Genomic DNA, 27,096 nt, shown 5'->3' with positions numbered 1-27,096 from the left:
TAACCTACTGTATAGCACAGGGAACTCTACTCAGTACTCTGTAATGACCTGTATGAGAAAAGAATCTGAGAAAGAGTGGATATATGTGTATTTATAACTGATTCACTTTGCTGTACAGCAGAAACTAACAGAACATTGTAAATCAACTATACTCCAATAAAAATTAATTTAAAATAAAAAAGAAGGAAATAAATTTACACTCAGAGCACTGCTCTCCTTTTCCATATCTTCTGCACCTTCACTATCATCAAAGGTTTCCATGGAGAAAAACTCCCTACTGGAGCAACCTTAGGGAAAGAAAGGAAAGAATTTGGCCGGCCGTGGGGGAGAGGGCGTGAGAGGACAGGCCACGCGGCCTATGGCAGGACGGAATGGGCAGCACTGGTCTCCAGGAACCCATTCTCACCATCTCTCCCTCCTCTCCCAGGACTGCACTGCTTCAACTGGGCCGGGAGGAGGGGGCCTGTGATCTCCAGGTTCCCTTTTCCAGCTCAAAATTCTGTAACTGTGAGAAGACATGTCCACATGGTGTTCACAGTCCTACCTCCTTGTCCTCCAAGAAAACAGTCATTGTCTTTTTGTGCTTGACGACCTTCCTGCCTTCCCTCCTTCCCGCCCTCCTTTCTTCCTTACCTCCTTCTCTCCCCTGATTACTGCCCATTTCCCATTTCCTTGGCAGCCTCTGCGAAAAGTCACTGCTCTCCCCGTGGGAAAATCAGAGGGATGAATACATCGTGCCTCTCTCGCCAATGAATTGATTAATTAACCAGTCAGCCACACCATTGTGCACCTGTCATGTGCCAGGGCTGTTAAAGACACTGGGGGGAACAGCAACGCCCACCAAATTCCGACCCTGCTCTGTGCCTGCTAGGATGTCAGTTATTGGTCAAAAGTTAAGCCTCACACAACTGTGTAAGGACCTTAGCCCCATTTTACAGATGAGAAACACATGAGAGAGGATTAATCACTTGGCCAAGTTCCCTTGGCCTGTAAACACCGCAGCTGGAATCTACCCCACACTAAAGGCGTGGTCTCCCAAATCAGGTAAGGGAGGCAAGCATCTGAAGAAAGATCCCACCTGAGGGAGCCCCAGGTTGAGCGTCAGCTGAGTCCAGTCCATCCCGCAGGAATCTGAGCGCAGGAGAGAGTTTCAGTTCCCGTGAGAATTCAGGGGGCGGGGCCTTGTGAGGGCGCAGGAGTGGAGCAGAAGTAGCCTGCAGTTGGGGTGGGGGGCACAGTATCTCCGGGAGCAGGCATCCAGCAAGAGGGAGCTCACGACCTGCCGCCCGGAGAGCCCCCCAGCTGCGTTCGGGGCCCAGGGTCCTTCCTGGAGCAGGGCCGTGAGGGCTGTGCAAGCACGACGGGAAGCAGCCGGGCAGCCGCTTCCTGGAGGCCTCCAGAGACACCACCCGACGACGCAGGGGCAAAGCCTGGTTTAACTCCTGCTCCTGGGACGTGGTGGGGCGAGCCGAGGGAGCGCGGAGGACAAAGTGGCTCTGGGAGGCTCCTCCCACCTCCCTCCTCCAGGTGTGACTGCGGGGCACCCGCAGTCACCCCCAGAGACGCCTCTTTAGGGCGGCCATCCGCGTGGGTCCCCTTGGACCAGGAGCAGACAGTGAGGACGGAGGGATGGCGGTCTTGCTGGAAAGCTCTTAGGGAGGAACACAGCAGGAGCGGTTGCGCCCTTGACCAGCCCCTGCGTGGCTAGAAGAGCTGCGTCTGCAGGGGCCGTGGCCTCAGTGCCCCAAGCAATGCCCGGTGCCAGGGGCCCGAGAGCCGCCCGCTGGGAGGAGCCCGGGGTGGTAGCGGGGCTGGGCGGCAACCTGGGAACTAAAAGACGTGAGGACGAGGTCCAGCCATTCCTCGAGGTAAGTGAAACGATGACCTGGTGCTGGGGCTGCTTTCCCCTCTCTCCTGTGGACCCTGCAGGCTGGGGAGTGTGCGGGGGCCTCAGCCGGGCAAGGGCTGGCACAGAGGGCCCCTCGCACACTTGGCCACGCGTTGACTGCATTATTTCAGGGTCATCCAGGCCATCATCCCCTGCCTCCAGGTACGGATTTGCCTGACCTGGAAAGAGGACCAATCCTCCGAGCACAGTCAAGACCCAGACGCCACCTCCCTGCTGGGGCCGGCGGTGCACATGGGCTCCTCACTGGAGAGGCCACAGCTGGGGGTGGGGCCCCCATTTTAGTCTAGAGCAGGGTTTTCCTAATGTGGTAAAATAAGATGTAAAGTTTACATCTTGATACAGTGTACACGCACGCGCAGACAGACACGTTAAAACAAGTTTTACGCACTATTACCCTCACTGAGACTGATACTCTTTAACAGTTTGTATTATGTTCATTCATTTTTATTAATGCTGGTCCAGATCCATTGAGTTGATTTTATGATCTACTAATGAGTTAAAACCCACAGTGAGAAAAGCACCTTTCTAGGGCAAAGCAGAGGGAGAAAGAAAGAGAAGCAGAAGGGAAATGGAAGGGACACGGGAAAAGAAGAACAGAGAAAGACAGGACAGAATGAAGAAGGGTGTGTGAGAGGTGGAGGGAGGTCACACAGCTGCCTGCCATGATGTCCTTTTGAGGCCATCTGCCCTTACACAACATCCCACTCTGTGTGTGCCCTCAGCACTTCATTGGACCCTGGGCTGCTTGGTGGCAGGGACAAAATCTTTTCACTTCTGAAAACCCCACAGCTCCTAGCAGAGGAATTCTTTAGAATCAGGCAAAACCTGAGAGAACATCTCTTAGTCAAATCTTCTCATTTTCCAGGGGAGGAAACTGACCTGGAAGGGTCAGCCAGCCAGTCAGTGATTATTCACTACAGTCAGGCCCTGGGCACAGTCAGGATTTGCTCCTAGTGGGTCACAAGCATCAGATTTTCATCCAAAGTGAAGATAACAATATTTACTTTAGAGGTTTAGTGGGAGGATTAGCATTATGTATATCCCTCAAGAATGGTGCCTGACACATCATAGAAGCTTAATAAATAGCACCTGCTATTATTGTTAGTAGTAACAGGAGTGAAAAACAGTCTCGGAACAGCATTGGCCACTTCAGGTATGCTGCTGTCAGTAAATGCGGGGGGCAGTTCGGCTGCCAATGTCTTCATCCCAGACAAAATACAAATCCTCATAGACACCTAAGGAAATGACTTTAGAAATAAAAACAGGAAATTTGTGCATACATACACCAGCAAAAAACTAATTCAGGGGCTTCCCTGGTGGCGCAGTGGTTGAGAGTCCGCCTGCCGATGCAGGGGACACGGGTTCGTGCCCCGGTCCGGGAAGATCCCACATGCCGCGGAACGGCTGGGCCCGTGAGCCATGGCCGCTGAGCCTGCGCATCTGGAGCCTGTGCTCCGCAACGGGAGAGGACACAACAGTGAGAGGCCCGCGTACCGCGCAAAAAAAACAAAAACAAACAAAAAAAAAACTAATTCAAACACACGGGCCTTAACAAATATTTGTCTTGGTTACACCAACATTTTATGTTAGTGTACATTATTTACGTGAATGGAACTATTTTATTTCCCCACTGATTTCACCCAGTACTTTGGGGAAGACATAAACCTCAGAGGCTCTGGGCTACTCCCAGTCTGTGTGCCAAAATAAATGCACAGTGCTTTGCAGAAATGGGTCTGATAAATAGGAACGGTGGCCAGAAAAATTCACGATGATAAGAACTTGAGAGCATTCTCTTCCTTCCACAGACAATAGTTGAAACTCACACTTTGTAAATATAAACATTTGGGGAACTTAGTTTTAATTCTTAATGTTTAGAATACTGGGTTGTTGTTTTGCTTTTAAAAAGTTAAATGAATCTATTAATAAGTGAACTCAGAAGAGAGTTTGTTACACTATTCAGAAAACACTTTTTTATTCTTCCACTTCTTACCTGTATAATATGGGGCAAGTTCCTTCACCTCTCTGTTCCTCTCTTACCTAATTTCCAAAATAGGAATTAAATATGGGACCTATCAATATTTCCTGGGGTTAATGTAGTGATAAGGGAAATACCTATAAAGATTTCAGCATGCCTCTGGCAGACTGTAAACCTTTAAAATATGCTAACTATTATGTTTTATAGTTTAAAACAGAAGAAAGAAAATACTTTTTTGGTAAATTACGGATGTTGACAACAAAAATCTAAGAGCAATTATTTTGTTTGAAATTTCTCTTTTCCCTTCCTGTCCTCTAGATGGCAGAACGAAACCACTCTGGATCCTGCTGGTTGGGAGGCAGCTCTTCCTGCACAGATTTTAAATGGTTAAACTATGTTTTGGTTCCTTCCAGATTTTTCTTTCGTCTAATGGAAAAGATAGGTAAGCATTGTATATGCAACATTTAGGACCTTTCCTAGCATATCAAGAGTCATTTTGACTAGGGGGCTGGAGTTGCCTTAAAGAAGCCCAGGAACTTGCTTCCCTGCCTTTGGAGAGATATTGGACAGTACCATTGTGATAATGTGAAGGTGAGTACTACCTGAGCCAGGTGCTGTGCTAAGAGCTCCATCTACCTGAATCTTCATAGGGAGACTACAAGGTGTCACCCCCATTTTGTAAAATTAAAGATTAAGAATTTAAGGCACATTGAGATTAGTTAACTTGACCGAAGGAACAGAGCTGGCGTGAGCACTTGCACTTAACCCTGTGCTTCTGCCACCTAAGTGACTGCTACCTGGTGGGTGTTAAATCACAGGGCTAATTTCTGCCTCATCTGCCCTAATAGTAACCTAGATCTCAGGAAAGAAGGAGTCTCAGGATTAGTGGAGGTTACTAGGCTAGATTAGGACCTTTTGCAAAGTTTTGCTCTGCAAACCAGAGTTTAAGCTTGTACATTTAGACCAGTATATCTCTGAAGTGTGTATTTCCTTTCAAACCAGTCTAGAACCAAGAGGAATCAGAGTTACTAATAATCACTGAGAGGGCATTGGTATCGTTCTTATAAACATCAAAAATTCCTTGCGGGGCTTCCCTGGTGGCGCAGTGGTTGGGAGTCCGCCTGCCGATGCAGGGGACACGGGTTCGTGCCCCGGTCCGGGAAGATCCCACATGGCGTGGAGCGGCTGGGCCCGTGAGCCATGGCCGCTGAGCCTGCACTTCTGGAGCCTGTGCTCCGCAACAGGAGAGGCCACAACAGTGAGAGGCCCGTGTATCGCCAAAAAAAAAAAAAAAAAAAAAAATTCCTTGCAGTTAGCTAAGAAAATCAGTAATCAACATGAACTCTCAAAATATGATACTTCTTTTAAAGATAAAAATAGTATTTACCCAAGCCAGCAATTTTTTGCATGCTTCATACAGAAGCAGATTTCAGGCTGAAAGAAAAAAAACAAATCGGCACTCAAATTGAAGCCAGTTTTGGGGGTTTTTATTGGAGTATAATTTCTTTACAATGGTGTGTTAGTTTCTGCTTTATAACAAAGTGAATCAACTATACATATACATATATCCCCATATCTCCTCCCTCTTGCGTCTCCCTCTCACCCCCTCTATCCCACCCCTCTAGGTGGTCACAAAGCACTGATCTGATCTCCCTGTGCTATGCGGTGAAGCCAGTTTTCATTTATTTTACACACACACACACACACACACACACACGGGTAAGCAAGTATTAAAGGAACAAGGCCACCACACACACAAAACATTATAACCACATACTTAAATGTATATGAATGCATGCATTTGATCTTTTCTTCCTCTCATACATTCAGAAGACATTTCTATAGTCCTGGCTCACTTGGTCCTGGCATCCTCTCCCACTTCTCAGCCCATCCTGCTGTGTTCCCTGCATGCCTTGATTCTCGGCCCACCCAAGTTGTGATAGTTAGCTCTGTTAATAATGAATAAGTAATAGCAGAGCTCCCACCATTCTCCATTCTTCCCTATGTATACCAAAAGAGAATATAGATGAGCCCAAACTGTATAAGTTGGTGGGGCAAACTTACACATCCCTGGGTCAGTGATCACATTCTCTGTTCAAGTGTTGTCCACCTCAGCCTGATGCTTGAGGCTTACCTCCTTCACTCTCAACCTCATTTCCTTCCACTCTACCCATGAACCTCTCAAGCCAGGCTCCAAGTCATCACTGAACATGCTCCCTTGGTGGCAGCTCGGTGATTTCAAAGGTTCGTGGGTCCACCTTTATTACCCATGTGATGGCACAAGTTGCCCAGTTGCTAGGATGGGCCTGCGACCTAGAGCACGATGCCTTGTACTACAAAGGGGCTTTGCCTTGTACCACGCACCGTGCTGCCCCTGCGAAGCCACCTGCCGTCAGAGCCCCTGCCCGGTGAGCCTGATCTCCCAGTGTCCCTAGGCCTCCCTGTCACACAGGGTCAGGCCACACGGGAAGAGGTTGTCCCAAACCACAGGGCCTGCCGCCCTCCTTGACTTGCGCCACCGTGTCCCACGCATCGGGTTACGCTCTTCTCTTCCCAGCCCAGAGCCTCTCTGACTCTGTAACTCCCTCTGGGCACAGGCCCCTTCTGCCTGGCTGTCTCCAGAGGCCCTGTCTCCACACCCTCAGCGGCTCCCAGGGCCCATCCTGTCACCTTAGAGGCCCTCGTCGCTGGGGTCCCAGAGGCCTTGTCCAGAGGGCACAAAGTTATCGTGCCCAGCAGTCCCAGTGGTTGAAGGTGGGGTCGGGCGGTGTAGGAATGAACTGGGGTGATAATGCATAGGTGTCAGAGCCGTGTGAGTGCTGGGCAGGGGTGAGGTCCTGATGTTTGTGATCTGGCAACCTCTGAAACCTCCCTCCCCTGTTGCCTGATGCCCCTGAGTCTGTGTTCTGCCCTGGAGTCTCATCTCTCAGGGACCAGCCCAAGGCCCCACTCCTGCTCACTCACCCACAGGGCACGGAGGCCCCTCTGAATTCCTAGAGCCCTTACTGTGGGCATCACTCGCAGTGACATTTCATCAGACCCTGCTTGGTGAGCCAGGCTCAGGAGACCTGGTCCTGCTGCAGAAAAGCTGTGTAAAATTGACCCTCAGTTGGCCTGCCTGTGAAAGGAAGGGGCTGGGACCACACCTCTGGGGCTGTCCTCCAATTCTGAGGTTTTATGTGTGTAGACGTTTTCCTTCTTATCTGAACTTTATGCTCTTCGTTCCCACCACAACCTAGAGCACAGTTCCAGGCTCACAGGGACCCTATAAATATGTTTCTAAATTGGCAACTGAATAACGGGTTTGTCCTACTAATATGGTGAAGTGATTTTTCAATTTGACACTCCTAAGTTTATATTTTATTTCCCCATCTCATAACAATTGGATTGTTTTCTGGGAGAAATTTAGCTAGGATACTGAATTGTAGTCAAAGGCCACTGACTAAACACTCCATGTTCCACAAATGCAGATTCCCAGGCACCCAATCTAGAGATCCTACTTCAGTAGGTTGGATGGGGTCTGGAAATCCACAGTAGTGACAAGCCCAAGTAATTCTGAAGCTATGGTCCTGAGAAACATTACTCTAGGGAGAAAGGATCTCTAGGACAATCTAGAGAGTAGAAATTTGTTTCTGTGATGTTTTCTTTCTTTATGAGGAACAGGGTGGTAGGTCCCCTTGAGAGCTAGTGCTTGAGGGGAGAGGAGTGCGTGTTGGTTTCTGTAAACGGCAGGCTGGACTTTGAGCAGTGCAGAAGCTAGAACAGCCCATGCTGTTGGACTCATGCATAGCCTCCATCTCTGCCACCGTGTCCTCTCTGTTCATGAAATTATTGTGCCAACACTAGGGTGGCCAAGGGGAGAGGCTGGCTCAGGACCCCTGGAAGTCACTCTGTTTGGTTGATTAGCTCCTCTCCCATGGGAGATGCTCCCTGCTGGGTGTTAACATATATTACATAGATGTTCACATTCCAAGCCCACTGCTTTGGTCCGCATGCCACACACCTCTTCCCCAGACACCTTCATCCCCAGTCTTCCTGTCTTTCTCCTTTCAAGTCTCTGGCCAACCAGCCAGCATGACCACTGCCCATGAGTCTCTGGGCATCCTTGCCCCAGGCATCTTCTCTTTCTTCACCAAGTGGATGACCAGATGCACTGCCTGTAGCTGTCGTTAGGAGGAAACCCTCCTGCAGGCCAAAGGAGCCACCCCAAGTGAGCCTGCAGAGCAGCTGCAGTCCATTTTTGTCTTGCACCCACATACCAACTGACCCATCCATGAACCAAGCTTAGCTTTTCCTTCTCTGTCAGCTTGTCTTCAGAACCCTTCACACAGTCTGAGGCAGGCAGATTCTAGAGCGGCCCCCAGGACCCCTGCCTCCTGGTGTTCACTCTGTTAGGTAATCCCCTCCTCTTCAGTGTGGGAAAGTTCTCTGACTTGCTTCTCATCAGTGGAATACGGCAAAGGTGATGGGATGAACGTGAGAATGTGTACATGATACATGTCATAAGATGGTAAGGCCCATCTCACAAGGGCACTCCCCGTGACTTGTTTGCTTTGAAGGAGCAAGTGACTGTGTTATGAGCTGCCATATGGAAAGGAACCAGGAACCAGGAGCTGAAGGGGGCATCTCTCCAACAGCCAACGAGAAACTAAACCCTTCATTGTGGCCATGGGCAAGGAACTGGATTCTGACAATAAGCACGTGAGGCTGGGAGTGAATAGCTCCCCAGCTGATCCTCAGATAATATCACAGCCCCAGTCAGTGTCTCAATTGCAGCTTTGTGAGAACCTGAAGAAGAGGAGACAACTAAGTCATGCCCGAGTCCTGACCTACAAAAACTGGGAAGTAATAAGTATGTACTAATGTAAGCTGCTAAGTTTATAATATTGCTATGCAGCAATAGAAAACCAATATACAATCATAAATATGAGCTGAGAGAGAGGCACTGGTACAAAGTGTAGGTGACATGGGAGCCTGGGCCACCTGCTCATGCAGCTTGCTTGTATTCTCTGGTCCTATGCATGGCTGTTCCCAGACCTCCACCTCCACCTTATGATAGAATGCTGCAGACTCCTCCCGGGCCTTAAAGCTTGATGAATGTGACAGAACCCAGCTCCTGATGGCAAATCTGGACACTCGGTCACTTCATGTCCCATGGTTAGGTGCATAATCTCTACCAGGGCCCATTAGCAGAGGAGCATCTCTTCTGTGAATGATTCTCCGCCGCAGATGGCATAGATTTGCATCAGGACCCCAGGGCATTATGCTGTGATTCTGCTCTCCTCCACATGGCATCTTTTCTCACCCCAGATAACTCTAATCCCATAGAGTCTACCTGGTTGTGTAGCCCACTGGTTGTATTCCCCAGGAGCAGGGGTGCTTCCACCTCAGCCTAGATCTGCTACACAACCCGTTCCTGTTGGCAGTTTTCCTTGTCACTAAGGAAATAAGTGAGAGCAGTATTTCTAAATATGGAACATGCTGCCTCCAGAATCCAAAAGGCCTGCCAGGCATCGTGCTTTCTTCTTAGTTGTGTGAGATATGAGATAACAATTTGTCCTAATGCAGTGGGGATGGGAGGATATGTTCCAGCTTGCCCCAAACCACTGGATCTCTTAAAAACTTCGCTGAAGTAGTGACCCCCTGAATCTTCATCTAGTCTTTATTCTGCCCTCCGGAATGCATGTGTCTTATCCAGTCTTCCAATGCATTTGCCACTTCCTACTCATTTGACCATTTAATATAGTAAAAAATGTGATATTCTGCAGAGTGTCCAGATGGCCCAGGTCCTTATGACTATATTAGGGCAAAGGGCAGATTTAGCTTCCAGGCAACACTGTGAGTTGATACTGTGTCCTGTCCTATGAGGATGTGAACTGCTTCGGTCCTCTGATAAGGATGGAAAAGAATACATTTATCAGATTGATGGCCATATGCTATATATTTAAGGCCATTTTAACCTGATCTAGCAAAGATACCATATCTAGCTCACAGCTGTAATTGGGAGACTACTACTTGGTTGAGTTTATGGTAACCCACTGCTACCTTCCAGGATATACCTAGTTTTTATAGCGGCCATACTGATGAATAGAAAAGGCATGTGATGAGGACCACCATTCCTGCCGACTCTGGTGTTTAAGTGGGAGAGGGGTGGCACTTATATTAGCCATATACTTCATATGGTATTGTTTTTGATTTACCATCTTGGCTGGGGAGGGTAAGGTGGTTTCAAAGGCTTCTACTTGGTTTTTGCTACTAGCCTGTACTGCACAGGACAAGGAACCAATGTGGTTATTGCCAGTACCTAAGTATGGCAGTTATTCCTTTGAGAACCAAGGAAATGATCAGTGAGTGAGTCTGTGGAGCCAGTGACCTACCATGAGCCAGACCTGAGTCCAAACTCCATTTACTACCTGACCCCTTATCCACCCATTCCAAGAAGGGAGTTATGAGGATGCTTTGGGTCCCTGGATTCCTCAACTCACACCTTGTATCCAACTGTCCTTGAAAGGTTTTTGTATCCTTTTTTCCCCCCAGTGTATAGTCTCATGAATAAATGGCTTTGGGCAAGGACTGAAGAAATCTCTACTCAGGTTGCCGAAATTCGGCCTCCGTACACAAGTGGTGGATCAAATCTCGGAGACAGAGTTTGGGGTGAAGTAGAAAGAAATAGCTTTATTGCTTTGCCTGGCAAAGGGGGCCACAATGGACTAATGCCCTCAGGACTGTGTGTCCCACCCTGGAGGGGATAGTGAGGAGTCTCATAGTATTCAAGGAGCAGGGTGTGATCAGCTCGTGGACATTCTGCTGATTGGTTGGTGGTGAGGTAATTGGGGGTCAACATCAACCTTCTCTTTCCAACCGGTCTGGGGTCTACATGCTTGTGGGCAGCATACAGTTAACTTCTTCCACCTGGTAGGGGTTTCAGTATCTGCAAAACAGCTCAAAGGACATGGCTCAGAATATTATCTATAGTCCTTAAGGAAGAACTAAAGGTCCTTGACTTGGTTTAATGGCTAAAGTATTATTATTTTGTCTTGCTTGACTGTTTTCCTTTCTTTCTGCATTTCCTCACTTCTTTTTTTTTTTTTTTTGCAGTACGCGGGCCCCTCACTGCTGTGGCCTCTCCCGTTGCGGAGCACAGGCTCCGGACGCGCAGGCCCAGCGGCCATGGCTCACGGGCCCAGCCGCTCCGCGGCACGTGGGATCCTCCCGGACCGGGGCACGAACCCGTGTCCCCTGCATCGGCAGGCGGACTCACAACCACTGCGCCACAAGGGAAGCCCTCTTCCTCACTTCTTTGATTAAATTTATTCTTTAACTAAAGTTTTTCTGCAGGCAAAATGCAGGAGGAGGACATGAGTGGGGGTCTATTCTGGGAAGGCTTCATACGGTCCTGCTCAGTTACATGCATGCCATGATTCATAAGGACCTAGTTTCTCCATCAGTCAGTGGAATTTGGGTCAGAGAACTGGCTCAGGTCTGGAAACTTAGAAAGTGATCATGACTTTTTATTATCGCGGCTGCGTTCAGCCTCCTTGCTTTGGTTGTATAGACTGAGCAATAGTCTCATTTGCTGCCCATCTGTCATGTCCCTTGGGATGTGGTGCTGTATCAACCACCTCCCGAGCTCTCTGTGAGTCAGACCTCCCTGACTGCCTCTGACCTTGCCACTCATGATGACAATTGCACCTATCTTGTTTTTGAGAGTTAAGCATTGCCATCTGGCCTCTGTTATTTTGGAAGTGTGTTGTCTCCATTCCTATCAGAAAATCCTGCTCTGTCCCAGCATCTGCTACCAGCAGCCTTGGCCTACAGAGGACGTCCCACCACTGAGCTTCTTTACAACGCTGGAGGCCTCCTCATCAGCACGATCCTTATCACTTTGGACAAGAGCACTATATCCCAAGAACCGAGTTGGCTAGTGGTTTTTTGGCCTTACATAGAATATCCTACTTCTGTGAGTCTTTTGACTTCCTCCCCCAGTGTTTACCACTGTAGTTCTGGCATTTCTACCTATTTAGTGTGGGCTATTTCTTTTTCCAAGCTTCCAAGGGCCAACCAAATACTATTACCTGGGGTCTTTGCCAAGCTATTAAATCCTGTGTTGTAGGTTTATCTCCCTTTTCCAACTGTGTATTCTGTTCCTCTTCATCCAGCGCAGTCCCATATATGCTCTCCTGCTTTGCCAGTTCACGTTGCAGTCCTGCAGCTCTTCCATATAGTCCTTTTCTACCTTGAGCCATCACAGCATTTCCCCAGGTGGGCTACATTGTGACATAATCCTGGCTATCATTCTGGTGGTTGTGAGTGGAAAGTGGAATAGATGGTTGGGGGTAAGGGCAGACGTGTACAAGGCAGAAGCCTCTACATCATCAAGCATATACATACATCCCCAAGAGACTAGCATCAGCCTCTAACAGGGAAGAATGAGCTACGTCTATAGATCAAAAACATTCAGGGAAATAGGGAAATTTAAGATTTTCAAATACATCAACCCAGGTGACTTCATTTCAAGTATCAGCATCCCATTTTTCTCCCAGTCAAGGCCTTGACCTTAGTGTGGCAGGCTTGGTGAGGCTGAGAATTTAAACTTCTCTGGAACTCTGATACTCCTAAAATTTAGTTTTTTGGTCCGGCCCCAGATTTTTTTGCCCTCTGGCTGCAGGATGTGTGAATCATTTTATAAGCTGTCAAATAGATCCTCTGGCTTTCACACTTGGGCTGAAATTGGCAATTAATCACCGTCAGTCTTTCATTTAATAAATTAACGAGCCCCGCCTCCCCCAGTGGCCATCCAACTCCAAAGTTCTTATAATTGCTTTTCCCTAAAACATCTGAGATTTTGCATCTGTTGGTACATTCCCTTCCACTGGCATCCCATTCCAGTCTTCCACTGGTGAACATTTTAACAATTGCCATATAATTCCAGGGGCTATCAGTCCCCACTGTCACCTGAGATGGGGTTCTCATTACCAGAAGGCTGGTAGGTGATCCAACTTCAAAATTTCACCTTAGAATCTTTTTCTAGGACTACTTTTTGTAGCAACCATATGGGTTGAATTCCTTAGGGAAACAGATTCTGAGATTTTGAGATTCCCATGTAGGTTTTTAATTAAGTGGTACTCTAGAGACCAACACCTGAGAGGGGTCAGGGAAGCAGGACTGGGCAGAGGTTGTACTATGATGCAAGTGCACAGAGATCTGGGGATGGGACAATCCATGAGTTGTGCTACATAAGGCAAAATGGCTTAGCCTTTATAACTCTCCTAAATTTGTCCTTGGAGGTGGACTGCCCCAAGGAAGGAAAGTGACTTTGGGCAAAGTGGCTGTGTTTGGCTGAGGACAGTTGCTGGAGAGGACTCAGCTGAGAGCTGTCAGCTGTTGACACTCAAAGCAGCTATGGGAGTGAGTGTCTCAGTCCTGAAAGGTGGCACACCAGGACATCCACTACACCTGCATCTCCTGATTTTAAAATTGACACGGCCATCCACTGTCTAGTTCTTCCCACTCCTGACAGCAATCTTAATTTCCATCCAAGTCTTTTCCTTTTCTAATGGACCCATAAATCATAATCCAGGTACAGTACTGTCTTGGCAACATACTAAGTAGAGTTGTACTCAACTTTTGAAAGCCCTCTTTTAACACTGAAAAACTTCACAAATTTCCACATTATAGTACCATAATAGTAACTAAATGAATATCCATTAAAAAATAATAAAAGCTATTATAAATTTAGTAACTGGTTTAATCACATGAGCACCCATGTATATATAATACAAAAAAAAATGTTATGTATTTATATAATGACATTTCTTGTTCTGGTGACAGAGACAGTACTTGGTGCACACATAAACTCATGAAATACCTGGATTAGGATGCTACCTATAGTTGTGTTCAAGAATGGAACGGCCAGCTGAATGGAACGGCAAGTGGAGGCCGAAATCCAGCCCAACCTCTAATCACCAAGACTTTCAACCTATCATAGGCTGACTGTACTGAAGGAACGTGGGACTTTTTCTAAACCAATTGCCCTAACAGGCTACCATTCAGGTCTCTTTTTTTTCTACTTAGGATAAAGGCACCTCTATGCCAGCCTTGGACCTGCCTCGTGACTAATTACAAGCCTTAACTCCAGAGTCAGACAGTCCTAGATGTGGATTCTGGCTTTGCTGCTTACTTGCTGTTAACCTTATCCATCTAAGGCTGAGTCTCCTTTGTAAAATGGGATTATATCTCCCTCTGTGTGGTTATGGTGTTCAGGTAGCAAATGAATGCCACCTACCTTCACAGATCTTTGTTTTATCAACCTTATTTAGGTATAATTTACATAAAATGTACAAACATTTAATGTACATTGTGATGAGTTTTGACAATGTAAACCAGTGACCAGATAGGTAAACTGTGTGCTTTTTATACTGTCCAGAGATTGTACCAGGCCCTGCCTGTCGGAGTTACAAAGTATAACAAAGCACCCTTAATCTGGTTAACCCCTGGATTAGGTTAGGCCTGGGATGTATATATTCAGAGCCCCTACTTCCTCTGCATAACAAATCACACTGTCACTCTCCTGAGGGCAAGACCTTCCAGCTTGTTCTCTGCCATATCCCCAGCACCTCGCAGTGTAGGTATGGGCACTCCATAAGCATTTGTTGAAAGACAAATGAACATGTAAAGTTAACAATGAGTGTCATGATGAGTACGTGCCAAATAAAAGTCATTCATCTGGAGAAGACCCAGATCAACCCTGTGGGTTAGGGTAATTAGTAAAAGGTCTGCAGCGAAGGCAGCATTTCAAAAGGCTCAGATTTCAATAACACTTGGGAAAACTCCATAGCTAAGACAAGCAGTGGGTAAAGATTAAAAGGGTGGCCTCAAACACTTGCCTAGAGCACACATTGCATGTACCCTGGTGGCGTTAACATCAATCTTGTAACTTTTATTGAGCGTCTGCACCACCAGATTTCTGGGCAGGGCCCTGGGATTAGCTGACCATAGCTGCGCGGCAAGGCCCTCCCTCTCACCAACGGGCAGACACTAATAGAGATATAATCCACATGCACCCAAAAGGGCAAGGAAAGGCATCTTTTTTTTTTAATTTATATAACTTTTATTAGTTTCTGCTTTATAACAAAGTGAACCAGTCATACATATACATCTGTTCCCACATCCCTTCCCTCATGCATCTCCCTCCCTCCCACCCTCCCCAAGGGAAAGGCATCTTCTTCCGACGTCTCCGCCCTTAAAGCACACACGGTTTGCTCCGCGACGACCAAGCCGGAGGGAGAGGACGGAGATCTTCACGGCGCCCTCTTCTGGCGAAGGATAGACTCCACCCTCTCCAATCCCCGCCCTTCTTTGGGGTGAAGCAGGTTGCAAGCCGAGTTGTGTCGCCGCAGAAATGCCAGTGACATGCCCATGAATGCCCATGAATTACAGGTTCTGCACGCTCGTACCTACAAAAGAGAGTGGACCTCCGCGATTCGAGGCCCACAGGCCCATCCTCAACCGCCCTAGTGGGTCAGGGCTCGCGGAGCCCTCTCCGCCCCCGTCCGCTGAGCACGCGGGTCCTCGGCCCCAGCCTCTCCTACAGACGGCCGCTCTCAAGTTCCCTTGCCCCGCAGCCTCTAGTCGGAGGCTACGTCGGGACAGGTTGGAGCTTTATTTACACCACCGTACTCATTCCCATCCAGCCCCAGCATACCCGAGAGTACGCGTGTCTCATCAGTTTAACCACCACAGAATAAGAGGATACGGCTCCCTTAAAGCGGGGCGCGCGCAGCGGACCGGAAGTGACGTTTGACGTACGGCGTGTTCCCGCCCTGCCCTTCGCCGCTGTTAGGTGGCGGGAACTCGGGCTGCTTGCTGACGGCGGCTACCGTAAGGGTTCCCCCCTTTCTGGCGGCTCGTGGCTTCCTGGGCCTGAGAGTCTCCGCTTGGGGAGCGGGGTTAAGACTTCGCGACCACCTCGCCCTTTCCCTTCCGCGGAAACCTCAAGAACGAGCCGGTGGCGTCCTAGCTCTCAAGACGAGCGGCTCAAAGGCCTAGGCGGTGCCCGGGGACAGACGCGGGGACAACAGGTGACCAGCCGGAGAAATTGCGAGGACTGCCTTCGCTTTCCTCTACTCCTGTGCCCTCGATGCCCTTGTGATGTCTTCCACCTCTTGCGCACTCTTTGGTCTACGGGTGGCTCAATCCAGCATCCTTCAGAGCCCTTCCTTAGGCGGTATTACTGTTTGGCAGCCTGTGGCAGGGATTGAGTAATCCAATAACGTTAAAAACCTTAGTTGTTTACAGATGTTAACAATTTATTTTATTTATTGATTATACCCGTATGCCAAGCACAGAACTGTGTGTTTGCACGATTCTTTTATTTGACCCAGTTGCCTTATGAAATGGGCCTTAGCTTCTTTTACAGAAGGCGAAACTGAGTCTGATAAGTGGTAATTCAGTCACCAAATCTTATGGAGCATCTATGCTGTACCAGGCACTGGAGACACAGCAGTGAAAAAACTAGAATTGCTGTTAATGCTGGGGATTTTCAGACGAACTATCCCTAAAAACAGCCTTTTGCTGCCTGGGAGAACGTTTACCTGAATGTTAATAGTGCTTATCTTCTGGGTGAGATTTTGAATTTTTAAAACTCTCATGCTTTTCCAAATTGTTTTGGTTTCTTCAAATGATCATGCTATGAGAAAAACAGCTGTTTCCATTTTAACAACAGTATCTCGCCTCCCCCCCACCCCCCGCCTTCCCCTCCCCACAAAAGCTTCTGTCTGAAGACAGGCACAGGCTCTGCCCATAAAATAGGCTCTCCAGTGGCTCTTTAGGCCCAAGAGAAGTGGAGGTTCTCATTTTTGGTCCCAGTACTCCTAATTGCTGAGTCCATTCCAGGGTCTGAGCTAGAGTTAGGCCCATGACTGAAGAGATTGTTGAGACCCATGTACAGTTTGGCCATTAATGCCATCATATTTATCAAAAAGTTTGTTGAAGTTATAGAACTTTGTTCTATAAGTCCCTCACTATAAGTAGATTTTAAAAAAATATTTATTTATAGATTTTGGCTGTGCCGGGTCTTAGTTGCGGCACACAGGATCTTCGTTGCAGAACACAGGATCTTTAGCTTGTGGCATGCATGTGGGATCGAATTCCCCGACCAGGGTTCGAACCCGGGCCCCCTGCATTGGGACCTGTGCCACCAGGGAAGTCCCTATAAGTAGATTTTAAGTTCCTTCAGCACTTTGGCCTATTTTATGTCCCTGTAGTCCTCAGTAGAATGCATTCAAAGGATGCTAGGTCATGGGGTGATGTCCTTCATTTAATATTTTTTGAATGTCTTTGCACAAGGTTAAGTGTGCTTTCAGGCTGTACTTCCTCATGATGGTTTCAAAAGAGCTTTTCCTTTTCTGTCTTGCACCTGGTCAGGGTGAAGTAACCATGCAGGCATTTCTAAAAGGCACATCTGTCAGCAGTAAACCACCATTGACTAAGGATCGAGGAGTAGCTGCCACTGCCAGAAGTAGTGGAGAGAACAAGAAAGCCAAACCTGTTCCGTGGGTGGAAAAATAGTAAGAATGCTTTTGTTTTTGTTGAAATAGTTAATAAATTATCTCTCTGACCAGTTTTAATCACTTTTTTTTTTTAATTTAAGAGGAGAATGATTTGCCTTGTTTAAATGTTGCTTTAAAAGTCACCCAATTATATAAGTCATAGAACCTTGGAACTGAAATGTACCTTAGAATAATCTAGTTGAGTTCACGTATTTTCTGAATGAACTTTTCTGAGTTTCTCTGTAACTCAGGTCTACGGTTTTGGGGGCTGGGATACAGCAGTGAAGAAAACAGTTTCTATAAGCTCTTAGGAGTTCGACTTAAGTCCAAATAATCTGTTCCTCTTTTCATTACTGATAGCTGAAAATTGTTGAGTTTTTGTTTATACATTTTTGGCAAAAACAGCACTTGAAGTGGCTCTTAAATTTCAGTCAGCTAAGTGATATTATAGCAAGTAGTTGGAACCCCTGGTGTACCCTCAGTTATTACCAAAGGATTACAGATTACTTATAAGGCAAGTAAGGCCCTCATAAGTTTTGTTTGGCACCAACAATGCTTTTCAAAATGGGAAGTTTCACGTAAAAGTCTAGAAACTTTGCATTTTAGACAAGGGGAAAAATCTAGATTTTCAGACTCAGGAGACTAGGCAGCACTAGATTCAAGTTCTCACCTGAAAACACGTAGATGGATGTGTGCACTACTCATTTTCGTAAGGTCATATGTTCCTCGCTTCACCATCGTCCCTACTAGTGTCTCTTGTCTTACACTCGAACTCTTCACTCTTGTTATCTGCCTGGACTCTGCAGGTATTTGAATATGAAACCCTGGTTTATAATATACACTGGTTTTCCAAGATAGCATTATCTGACATAAAATATCTGCCTGGCATTGGCCTGATGAGTTAGAAAAGTATAAATCGAATAAAAACTTTTGTTTAGTTAGCTAAGCACAGAGCCTGACTTAGGGTTGGGAGTGTAACTTCGTTAACATCATTAGTTAACAATATAAGACAAAAATTACACTCCATATTGGTTAAGCTTGTTATTTTGTTAACCCTCAATGAAGTGAATAGGTATGCATTTTTTGTGCGGTTAGGTGATAGGAGAAATTGGTATTAACCCATTAACAACATAGTAACATATATGTAACTTTGTTACCTATCTTGAGGTTGCTAAGTAGGTCTCCCTTTTCAGTTTAGGGGCATGTTGTCAAAACATAATATTACTTTCTAGGCAAATGTTCATTTCACATTTTGAACCAGTTGGCATTTGTGATGTTATAAAATCCTTTTGCATAGTTTTTGTAAGCACAACAGATACAAGCAATGCATCTGGAAAAGTGAAAAATTACTTCATTCCTCAGTATATATTTGCGTAAAATAAATATAGATGGGGTTTCCACATCCAATTATGAAAGTTTCTCATTTCATTACTGATATGAGAGAGTTATCATTGGTATTTTAGCAAAAGGAGAGACTTCTGTGGCTACTATAATACACTGAATAACTTCTCTATTTTCTTTTTCTCCAGTCGCCCAAAATATGTGGATGAAGTTGCTTTCCAGGAAGAAGTGGTTGCAGTGCTAAAAAAGTCTTTAGAAGGAGCTGATGTGAGTAGCAGATGCTGTCTAAAGTCATTGGGAGATTTAAGACTTAATTTATTCACCCTCTTGCTCCCTTTATAGCCTCCGGCCCCCTTTAAATACTATCCTGTATAGACAGTAGGCCCTTGATTACTATTTGTACAATGGATGATTAGTTCAACAAATATTTGTTGAGCATCTCCTGTTCTGTTCTATGGCATTGTTATATGGTACTCAAGTGGAGATCATTGAGCAAGACAGGCTAGGTCCCTTTGCTCGTGAGCTTTTATTTTGGTGGGGAGAGACACAGAAGAATAAACATGTAAGCAAAATAAATACGAGAATTATAGATAATGATAGGCACTATAAGGGAGAGTCAAAGATTCTTTGGCCGTATGACTGCTCACCTAATTTTAGGATTTGGTTTGAACTACAATACAAAATAAATGGAGTCTTTTGTTCTGCTTATGGCATCATGTCCCCTGCTGTGATATGTGGGATAAAATGTCCTTGAGTGACTTGCATTTTAGATTAATTCAGAGACAAACCATATGAAGAATTAGCAATTTAAAATTGTATATGATAAAGTGTTTTAAGAGCTTAGTGGAGGAAGGGAAACAGTTGTGGGTCAAAGTGGGATGTGGTTTTTACTTTATTCCCAAGATTTTCTTCCCTCCTCTCAACCTGGCTGCTTTGAATTAGAGGTTCTTTGGTTTTTGCTGCCATTGGTCTCTTCCTGGGATTACACCGCAACAGTATATATTTTGAAAGAAGTTACATTTATAAAACTGTTGAAAATCTTTTTCTTTACCAGTATTTGTTGTGATTTGATCCAAATATCTTTAAATTTTATAATAGTATACAATTTAAATTGCATGGTAATATTTACACAGATTGCAGGACATGATGTTTTTTGGTTTTTGGGTTTTTTTGTGGTACGCGGGCCTCTCACTGTTGTGGCCTCTCCCATTGTGGAGCACAGGCTCTGGACGCGCAGGCTCGGCGGCCATGGCTCACGGGCCCAGCCGCTCCGCGGCATGTGGGATCCTCCGGGACCGGGGCATGAACCCGTGTCCCCTGCATCGGCAGGCGGACTCTCAACCACTGCGCCACCAGGGAAGCCCCATGATGTATTTTAATTGCTGGGATTCTCAACTCTTTAGGCAAATGTAGTTGGATTATGATCCAGTTCTTTATACCATCTAATTTATGAGGCTGAACTAAGAACTTTCTTCTTTATCCACTTGCTTAATGATTTGTTTCTTTTCAGACTTAAGTTTTTTGAAACTTAAAGTTGAAGTAATCTTTTTAACTCTAAAGAGTAAAGGAAAAAATTCATTCCTTCATTTATATTAAAGGGTTTTACAGTAGAATTATAAGAGATTTTTCAGAAATCAATTTTTAGAACTGCTAGTCCATGTACAGTTCTTTTTTTTTTTTTTTTTTTTTTTTTTTTTTTTTTTTTTTTTTTTTTTTTTTTTTTGCAGTACGCGGGCCTCTCACTGTTGTGGCCTCTCCCATTGGGGAGCACGGGCTCCGGACGCGCAGGCTCAGCGGCCATGGCTCACGGGCCCAGCCGCTCCGCAGCATGTGGGATCTTCCCGGACTGGGGCACGAACCCGTGTCCCCTGCATCGGCAGGCGGGCTCTCAACCACTGCGCCACCAGGGAAGCCCTATGTACAGTTCTTGAATGCATATATATATATATATATATCAGACTGTTACATAATGTAGGGCTTAGTAATTTAACCATGTTTTAAAGAATTTAAATTATTGTAATAGTTGACTGGATGAATCATTACAACTACTGAGGTAGTTGGATCAAAATAACGGTTACAACCTTAAAAATAAAGAAGCCTAGGAGGTTTTGCTTCTGCTTTTGTTTTTAAAGTGAATCTCATAGTTTGTATCTTAAGCTGTATGTTACCAGTGTAACAGTAGTGGTCTTTTAACTAATACATTTATATGTTGGTTTATTTACTTGGTGCATACTGAGTACTCTGGGAGATGCTGAGAATATAGATGTGAATAGAACAAATAAGGTTCTTGACCTTCTCAAGCTTCTCATATAGTGAGGTGAATGGGTATTTTACAATTAAACCCAACAGTTACATAAATAACAATAAATAATTGCAAATTACATCAAGTGCAGCAAAGACCGGTGAGAGAATAACAGAGGAGACCCTCTTTAGATTGGGAGGTCAGGGAAGGCTTCTGACTTGTAATGCAGTAGGAGTTGCCAGACAGAAGAATGGAGTCAGACCCCAGCTCCTGGGGGACAGCATACGTGCAGGCCAGAAAGTGCTTAGCTGTTGGAGGCCATTGTAAGTTGGAACCTTGAAAGTGAAAGAGGTGGTGAGCAGATCATGGACATCCTTGTAGGTTATGGTAAGCAGCGTGATTTTTTTGGTCTGTTTTGTTTTTCTAAGTGGAGTATGAATACAGTGAATAGCTTTAAGTAGCAAGCAGAGGGGCATCTGATTTGGGTGAAGAATGAATGGATGGGAAGGGGGAAGGTTAGGCAAGAGTGGAAGCAAATAAACTATGCTGCTTAGTTTCCTATGTGCAGTGATTTCCATACATGAAAGAAATGTATAGTTTCACAGAGAAAGACAAATATATATCACTTATATTCAGAATCTAAAAGAAAATGATACAAATGAACTTATTTACAAAACAGAAACAGACTCACAGAATTACTGAACAAACTTAATGGTTACCAGGGGGGAAGCGTTGGTGGGGGGATAGATTGGGAGTTTAGGGTTGACATGTATACATTGCTATATTTAAAATAGATAACCAACAAGGACCTGCTGTATAGCATAGGGAACTCTGCTCAATACTCTGTAATAACCTAAATGGGAAAAGAATTTGAAAAAGAATAGATATATGTATAACTGAATCACTTTGCTGTACACCTGAAACGAACACAACATTGTAAATCAGCTGTACTCCAATATGAAATAAAATTAAAAGAAAAAAAGAACATACAGTTTCATTACAGTGCTCATTAGAATTTAGTACATTTGTTAATCTGTACCACAGATCAGTTGCCTATTTGATAGGCACCAAGCCAGCTAGACTTAAGGTATAAAAGAAGATAAGTAGTTATTTAATCTTATCCTGTCTTCCACTGATGAAATCTCCCTGATACATGCGGGTATCCCTACAGGCAGCATATGTAATCATGATGTGGACCACGGCCTGGCACTTAAAAGATGCTTGGCTTTTTTAATATTTCTGTTCTTGGAACTTTAGCTCATGCAAAGCCCCAGTATGCCATTTTCATTCCTTTTTCCTCAGTATTGGCCAAATCCAATTTGGTCTGTGTCCCTTTTGAAGCAACTGACATCTTTATAAAATGTAAAATCTTGCCCAGTCCTGAGCCTAGGTGTGGGATAGGGAACTGACAGAAGCCTAGTATTCCTTTCAGAAATAAGAGGTTTTTAATTCCAGCTTTGAAAATCCCACCTAAGTATTAGATTCGGTGTAGAACAATCATAAATATTGATTCAGCTTAAGATATTAGAAAGATATCTTAGGGAAAAATGATAGTGTTTGTGAAAAAGCAGGATTTAGTACTGTTATTACTATGATACCAGTTATATTAAGAAATCCTTGTATTCAGATATATATGCCCTATTAGGGAAGTCATTGCACTGCTCCATAGACATTTTCAGTCACTTTCACCTATTTGTGCCAGAATACAATTTTTAAAAAAATAAAATTTAACTTCTACAGCTCCCTAATCTCTTGTTTTATGGGCCACCTGGAACTGGAAAAACATCCACTATTTTGGCAGCAGCTAGGGAACTCTTTGGGTAAGTTGAAATCTCTCTCTCTCTTTTTTTTAAAGATTTGACACTAAGAATCTCTGGTACTGCTTTTCATTCTCTAAAACTTTGCATTTGGTTTTTCTGTGAGGTTGTTGGGTTTATTTTTGTTCTGAATTTTTTAATAATCCAGCTGGCCCATTTCCAGTTCCTCCCCTCCAATAAATTAGCTTGCCTGTATCTTTTGTAACCTTTATTCTGAACCTTGTTCAAATGTTTGAGTGTACTACAAGGAGCCTTGTGATTTTTTTCATCACTTTAACTCTTTCATTATGATTTTGGAAACCAGAAGACCCTATCTCCAGTCATGCTGATAGTTTCATGACTTTTAATGGTCGTGTTCACATCTGTCATAGAATTTGCTATTTGATGCTACTGATGCGCACCACCCCTTCTTGAGTTCCTTCTTGCTCTGGACTTGCCAGGGCCTGCCTCTGGAGTGGCTGGGCCAGCTCCTTGCCCTCAAGTATCCTGAGTATAAGCAGAGTGTGTGGTAGTTGAGGCAGTATGATTCCAGGTACAGCAGAAAATCTCTATGAGCCACCTTCTTAGTCAGTCCTAGACTGACTGTCTCGGCTTAGCCAACTGTTGTAGTAGAGGAGCCCTTTACCTAAGGTTAAAAGATACATTATCAGCCATGTCTGATATCTATGCAACATGCACCAACATAACAAAGCCTATCTTTAATTAATCCAGAATTTTAATATCAGGCATATGGCCTAAGGGGACATCTGAAATCCTACACATGAAGATAATTAGATGCCTCTGAAACCAACAAATATATAAGGATAATCAGTTCTGTTGAAATGTGAAGGTGGACAAAAGGGGAAGCTGCTCTGTACCGAGGATTTTATTTGACAGCAACTTTCATTTTCCCAAGGAAATTTTAAGAGAGCTTTTTTGATTATTCTACAGCTCAATCAGTTAGATCCAGTCTGAATCATCCTTAGCGATGTAGTCATCATGAAACTGTTAAGTATAGTTTATTACTGGTTGTTCTACAGTAGGTTAGTCCAAATTATATAACTTGTAAAATATTTTTTTAAAATAATGTTTGTCTTGATAGACCTAAAAGGACTTAACTATAAATTCCACATTTAATAGTATATGTGGTTTTAAAATAGAAAATACATGCACAGAGCTTTCTAGATGTTTATGCCCATAGAAAAATGCGTAGGATATCATGCTATTTAGGAAAAGTGAGGACGAAATCCCAACTCTTGTTTTTTTTCTATTAAAAAAAAAATACACACATATATAGAAAAATAACTAGAAGGAAGTCTTCAAAACAGGGTTTGGCAGTGTGTGCCAGGTATTTTTATTTTCTTTTGAGTTCTCAGATTTTCCTACAGTTACTTTTTTTTAAAAATATATTTATTTATTTATGTTTGGCTGTGTTGGGTCTTCGTTTCTGTGTGAGGGCTTTCTCTAGTTGCGGCGAGCGGGGGGCCACTGCGCGGGCCTCTCACTATCGCGGCCTCTCTCGCCGCGGAGCACAGGCTCCAGACGCGCAGGCTCAATAGTTGCGGCTCACGGGCCCAGCCGCTCCACGGCATGTGGGATCTTCCCGGACCGGGGCACGAGCCCGTGTCCCCTGCATCGGCAGGCGGACTCTAAACCACTGCGCCACCAGGGAAGCCCCAACTGTTCATTTTTGATCCAGTAATTTTCCTTATAGCAAACTACTTTATGGAAATAATTCAAAATATGCTACATTGCAGCATTATTTAAAATTGTAACGTATTTAAAACTATCTAAATGTCTAACAACAGAAGGATGTTAAGTAAATTAAATGATGGTACAATCTTAGGTTAGAAAGTCATATAGCTATTAAAATGGTTTTTACAGTGTTTATCATGACATGGCAAGATGCTTATGATACAGTCCAAAGTGGAAGATTGATTTAAAATTTAGTACATTATGTGATATCATCTGTTTTTTTAATGCATGGAAAAAAGCCAGAATGTTAATTGTATGCCTTTGCAAAAGAGAAAATACAGAATGAATTGTATACCTTCTATTCATATTATTTACTAGGTGTATTTTAAACTACTGAAAAATGTACAAATGTTAAAATATGGTTTAAACCTGGGTTACTTACATGCTCTATGATGTTTCATAATTTTTTTTCATTTTGACATAGGCCTGAACTTTTTCGATTAAGAGTTCTTGAGTTAAATGCATCTGATGAACGTGGAATACAAGTAGTTAGAGAGAAAGTGAAGAATTTTGCCCAATTAACTGTGACGGGAAGCCGTTCAGAGTAAGTAAGCTCACCTTCCCTTCTCTATACCATGTCATTGTATTTGTTTAAAAAACATGTTTCTGCCAGATTTTCAACTTCTTTTTCATGTTAGATTGTATTTTTATCTAAGTTATTTAAACCTAGAAATGACCTTTCCATTAAAGTAACTAATTTAAGTTTAGCTGTCAAAGGTTTTTAATCGATATTTGTCTAAGGAGTATTTATTAATCAAATGTGATGGTTTGGTCCTACACTCATAATAAAAATCCTGATTTTTGCTATTATATTATTTTTTAAAAGTCCTATCATATATCTTAAGCTTCAGTGTATATTTCATAGTTGGTGACAATGTAAAACCTTGTCCAAACTGGGACACTTTGAGTGAAAGAGGAGTTGTTACTAATAATAATTCAATAGGGATGTTTATGCAACTGTGTATACTCCTTAGGTGGCAAAGTTCCAAGGTAAAATTTTTGGTACCTGGCATATATTTAAATTTATATCAGAGCACACTTAGGAATTTGCAGAAAGTGAATAACTCAGTTTTTGATATCCACCTTGGATTGACAATGTATATAAATCACATACATGATAAGGGACTTAGATCAAGAATAAAGAACCCTTACAACTCAATAATAAAAAGACAACCCAATTTAAAAATGGGCAAAGGATCTGAATAGACATTACTCTAAGGAAAATACACAAATGGTCAATAAGCATATCAAAACATGCTCATCAACATCATGAGCCATTAGAGAAATGCAAATCAAACCCATGATGAAATACCACTTTACACCCACTAGGATGGCTGCAATCAAAAAGACAGAAAATAACAAGTATTAGCAAGGATGTGGAGAAATTGGAACCCTTATACATTGCTGGTTGGAATGTAAAATGATGCAGCCATCTTGAAAACAGTTTGGCACTTCCCCCATGAGTTACCATATGACCCAGCAATTCCAGTCCTAAATATATACTGACAAGAAATGAAAACATATACACATGTACACAAATGTTCATAGCAGCATTATTCATAGTAGTCAAAACATGGAAGCAACCCAATATCCATCAACTAAAGAATGGATGAATGAAACGTAGTTATGTCCATCCATTTGCCATAGTATTTGACAATAAAAAGAAATGAAGTGATGATATACTACAACATGAATGAACCTTGAAAACATTACATTAAGCGAAAGAAGCCAATCACAAAAGACAATGTATTAAGTTGACAACAGGTGGTTCCATTTATATGAAGTGTCCAGAATAGACACATCTGTGGAAACAGAAAGTAGAGATTCCTGATTGCCTATGGCTGGGACAGTTGGGAGAGAGAAAAAAGAAATGACTCCTAAGGGTCACAGGGTTTCCTTTTGGGGTGATGAGAATGTTCTAAAATTAGATTGCAATAATGATGTATGAATTATAACTCCTTTGTGTTTCTCTGAATCAGCGGGAAGCCATGTCCTCCTTTTAAAATTGTGATCCTGGATGAAGCAGATTCTATGACCTCAGCTGCTCAGGCAGCTTTAAGACGTACCATGGAAAAAGAGTCTAAAACCACCCGATTCTGTCTCATCTGTAACTATGTCAGTCGGTATGTGTAATGCCCTCAAGGTGAATGCAAGGCAGCCTTATTTTGATAGCCCCAAATAGGGAGAGAGAAAATCTAAATGTTTCAAGGCTACATTAGTTTCTCCATCAAATCTTGACTTGTTCTTGACAAAAATGAGTTATTCGGGGGAGTTTCTTCTTTAGACACTGACTTTTTTCCAATATTTTACAGAATCATTGAACCTCTGACCTCTAGATGTTCTAAATTCCGCTTCAAACCTCTGTCAGATAAAGTTCAACAGCAGCGATTACTAGACATCGCTGATAAAGAACATATCAAAATTAGCAATGAGGTAATCACTATTATTACTACTGTAATTACTAATTCCTTTGATGAATGCCTATGAAGAGGCCCTTCCTGAAAGTCAAATTTGTGTTGCTTCAATTT

General features: G+C 43.9%; 1 protein-coding gene across 2 annotated transcripts in view; it reads left to right on the top strand.

The window, feature by feature from the left end:
- The first annotated feature begins 15,706 nt into the window (after positions 1-15,706).
- The window catches only part of RFC4 (replication factor C subunit 4), a 243,151-nt gene continuing 231,761 nt past the window's right edge, over positions 15,707-27,096 (top strand). The window contains exons 1-7 of one of the 2 annotated variants that reach the window (XM_081235166.1): positions 15,707-15,964; positions 17,310-17,452; positions 18,964-19,042; positions 22,758-22,837; positions 24,993-25,112; positions 26,548-26,691; positions 26,881-27,001. In XM_081235166.1, the coding sequence (XP_081091292.1) occupies positions 17,322-17,452; positions 18,964-19,042; positions 22,758-22,837; positions 24,993-25,112; positions 26,548-26,691; positions 26,881-27,001 (675 nt within the window). In that variant the 5' untranslated portion in view covers positions 15,707-15,964; positions 17,310-17,321. Of the gene's footprint in view, positions 15,965-17,309; positions 17,453-18,963; positions 19,043-22,757; positions 22,838-24,992; positions 25,113-26,547; positions 26,692-26,880; positions 27,002-27,096 lie in introns of those variants that run through there. The other variant, XM_081235165.1, reaches the window with a different exon arrangement.

This window comes from Mesoplodon bidens (genome assembly GCF_964165515.1).
Source record: "Mesoplodon bidens genome assembly, chromosome: 5".
Classification (NCBI taxonomy): Eukaryota; Metazoa; Chordata; class Mammalia; order Artiodactyla; family Ziphiidae; genus Mesoplodon; species Mesoplodon bidens.
The sequence above is the reverse complement of the archived record's forward strand: the minus strand, read 5'-3'. Positions and strand labels throughout refer to the sequence as shown.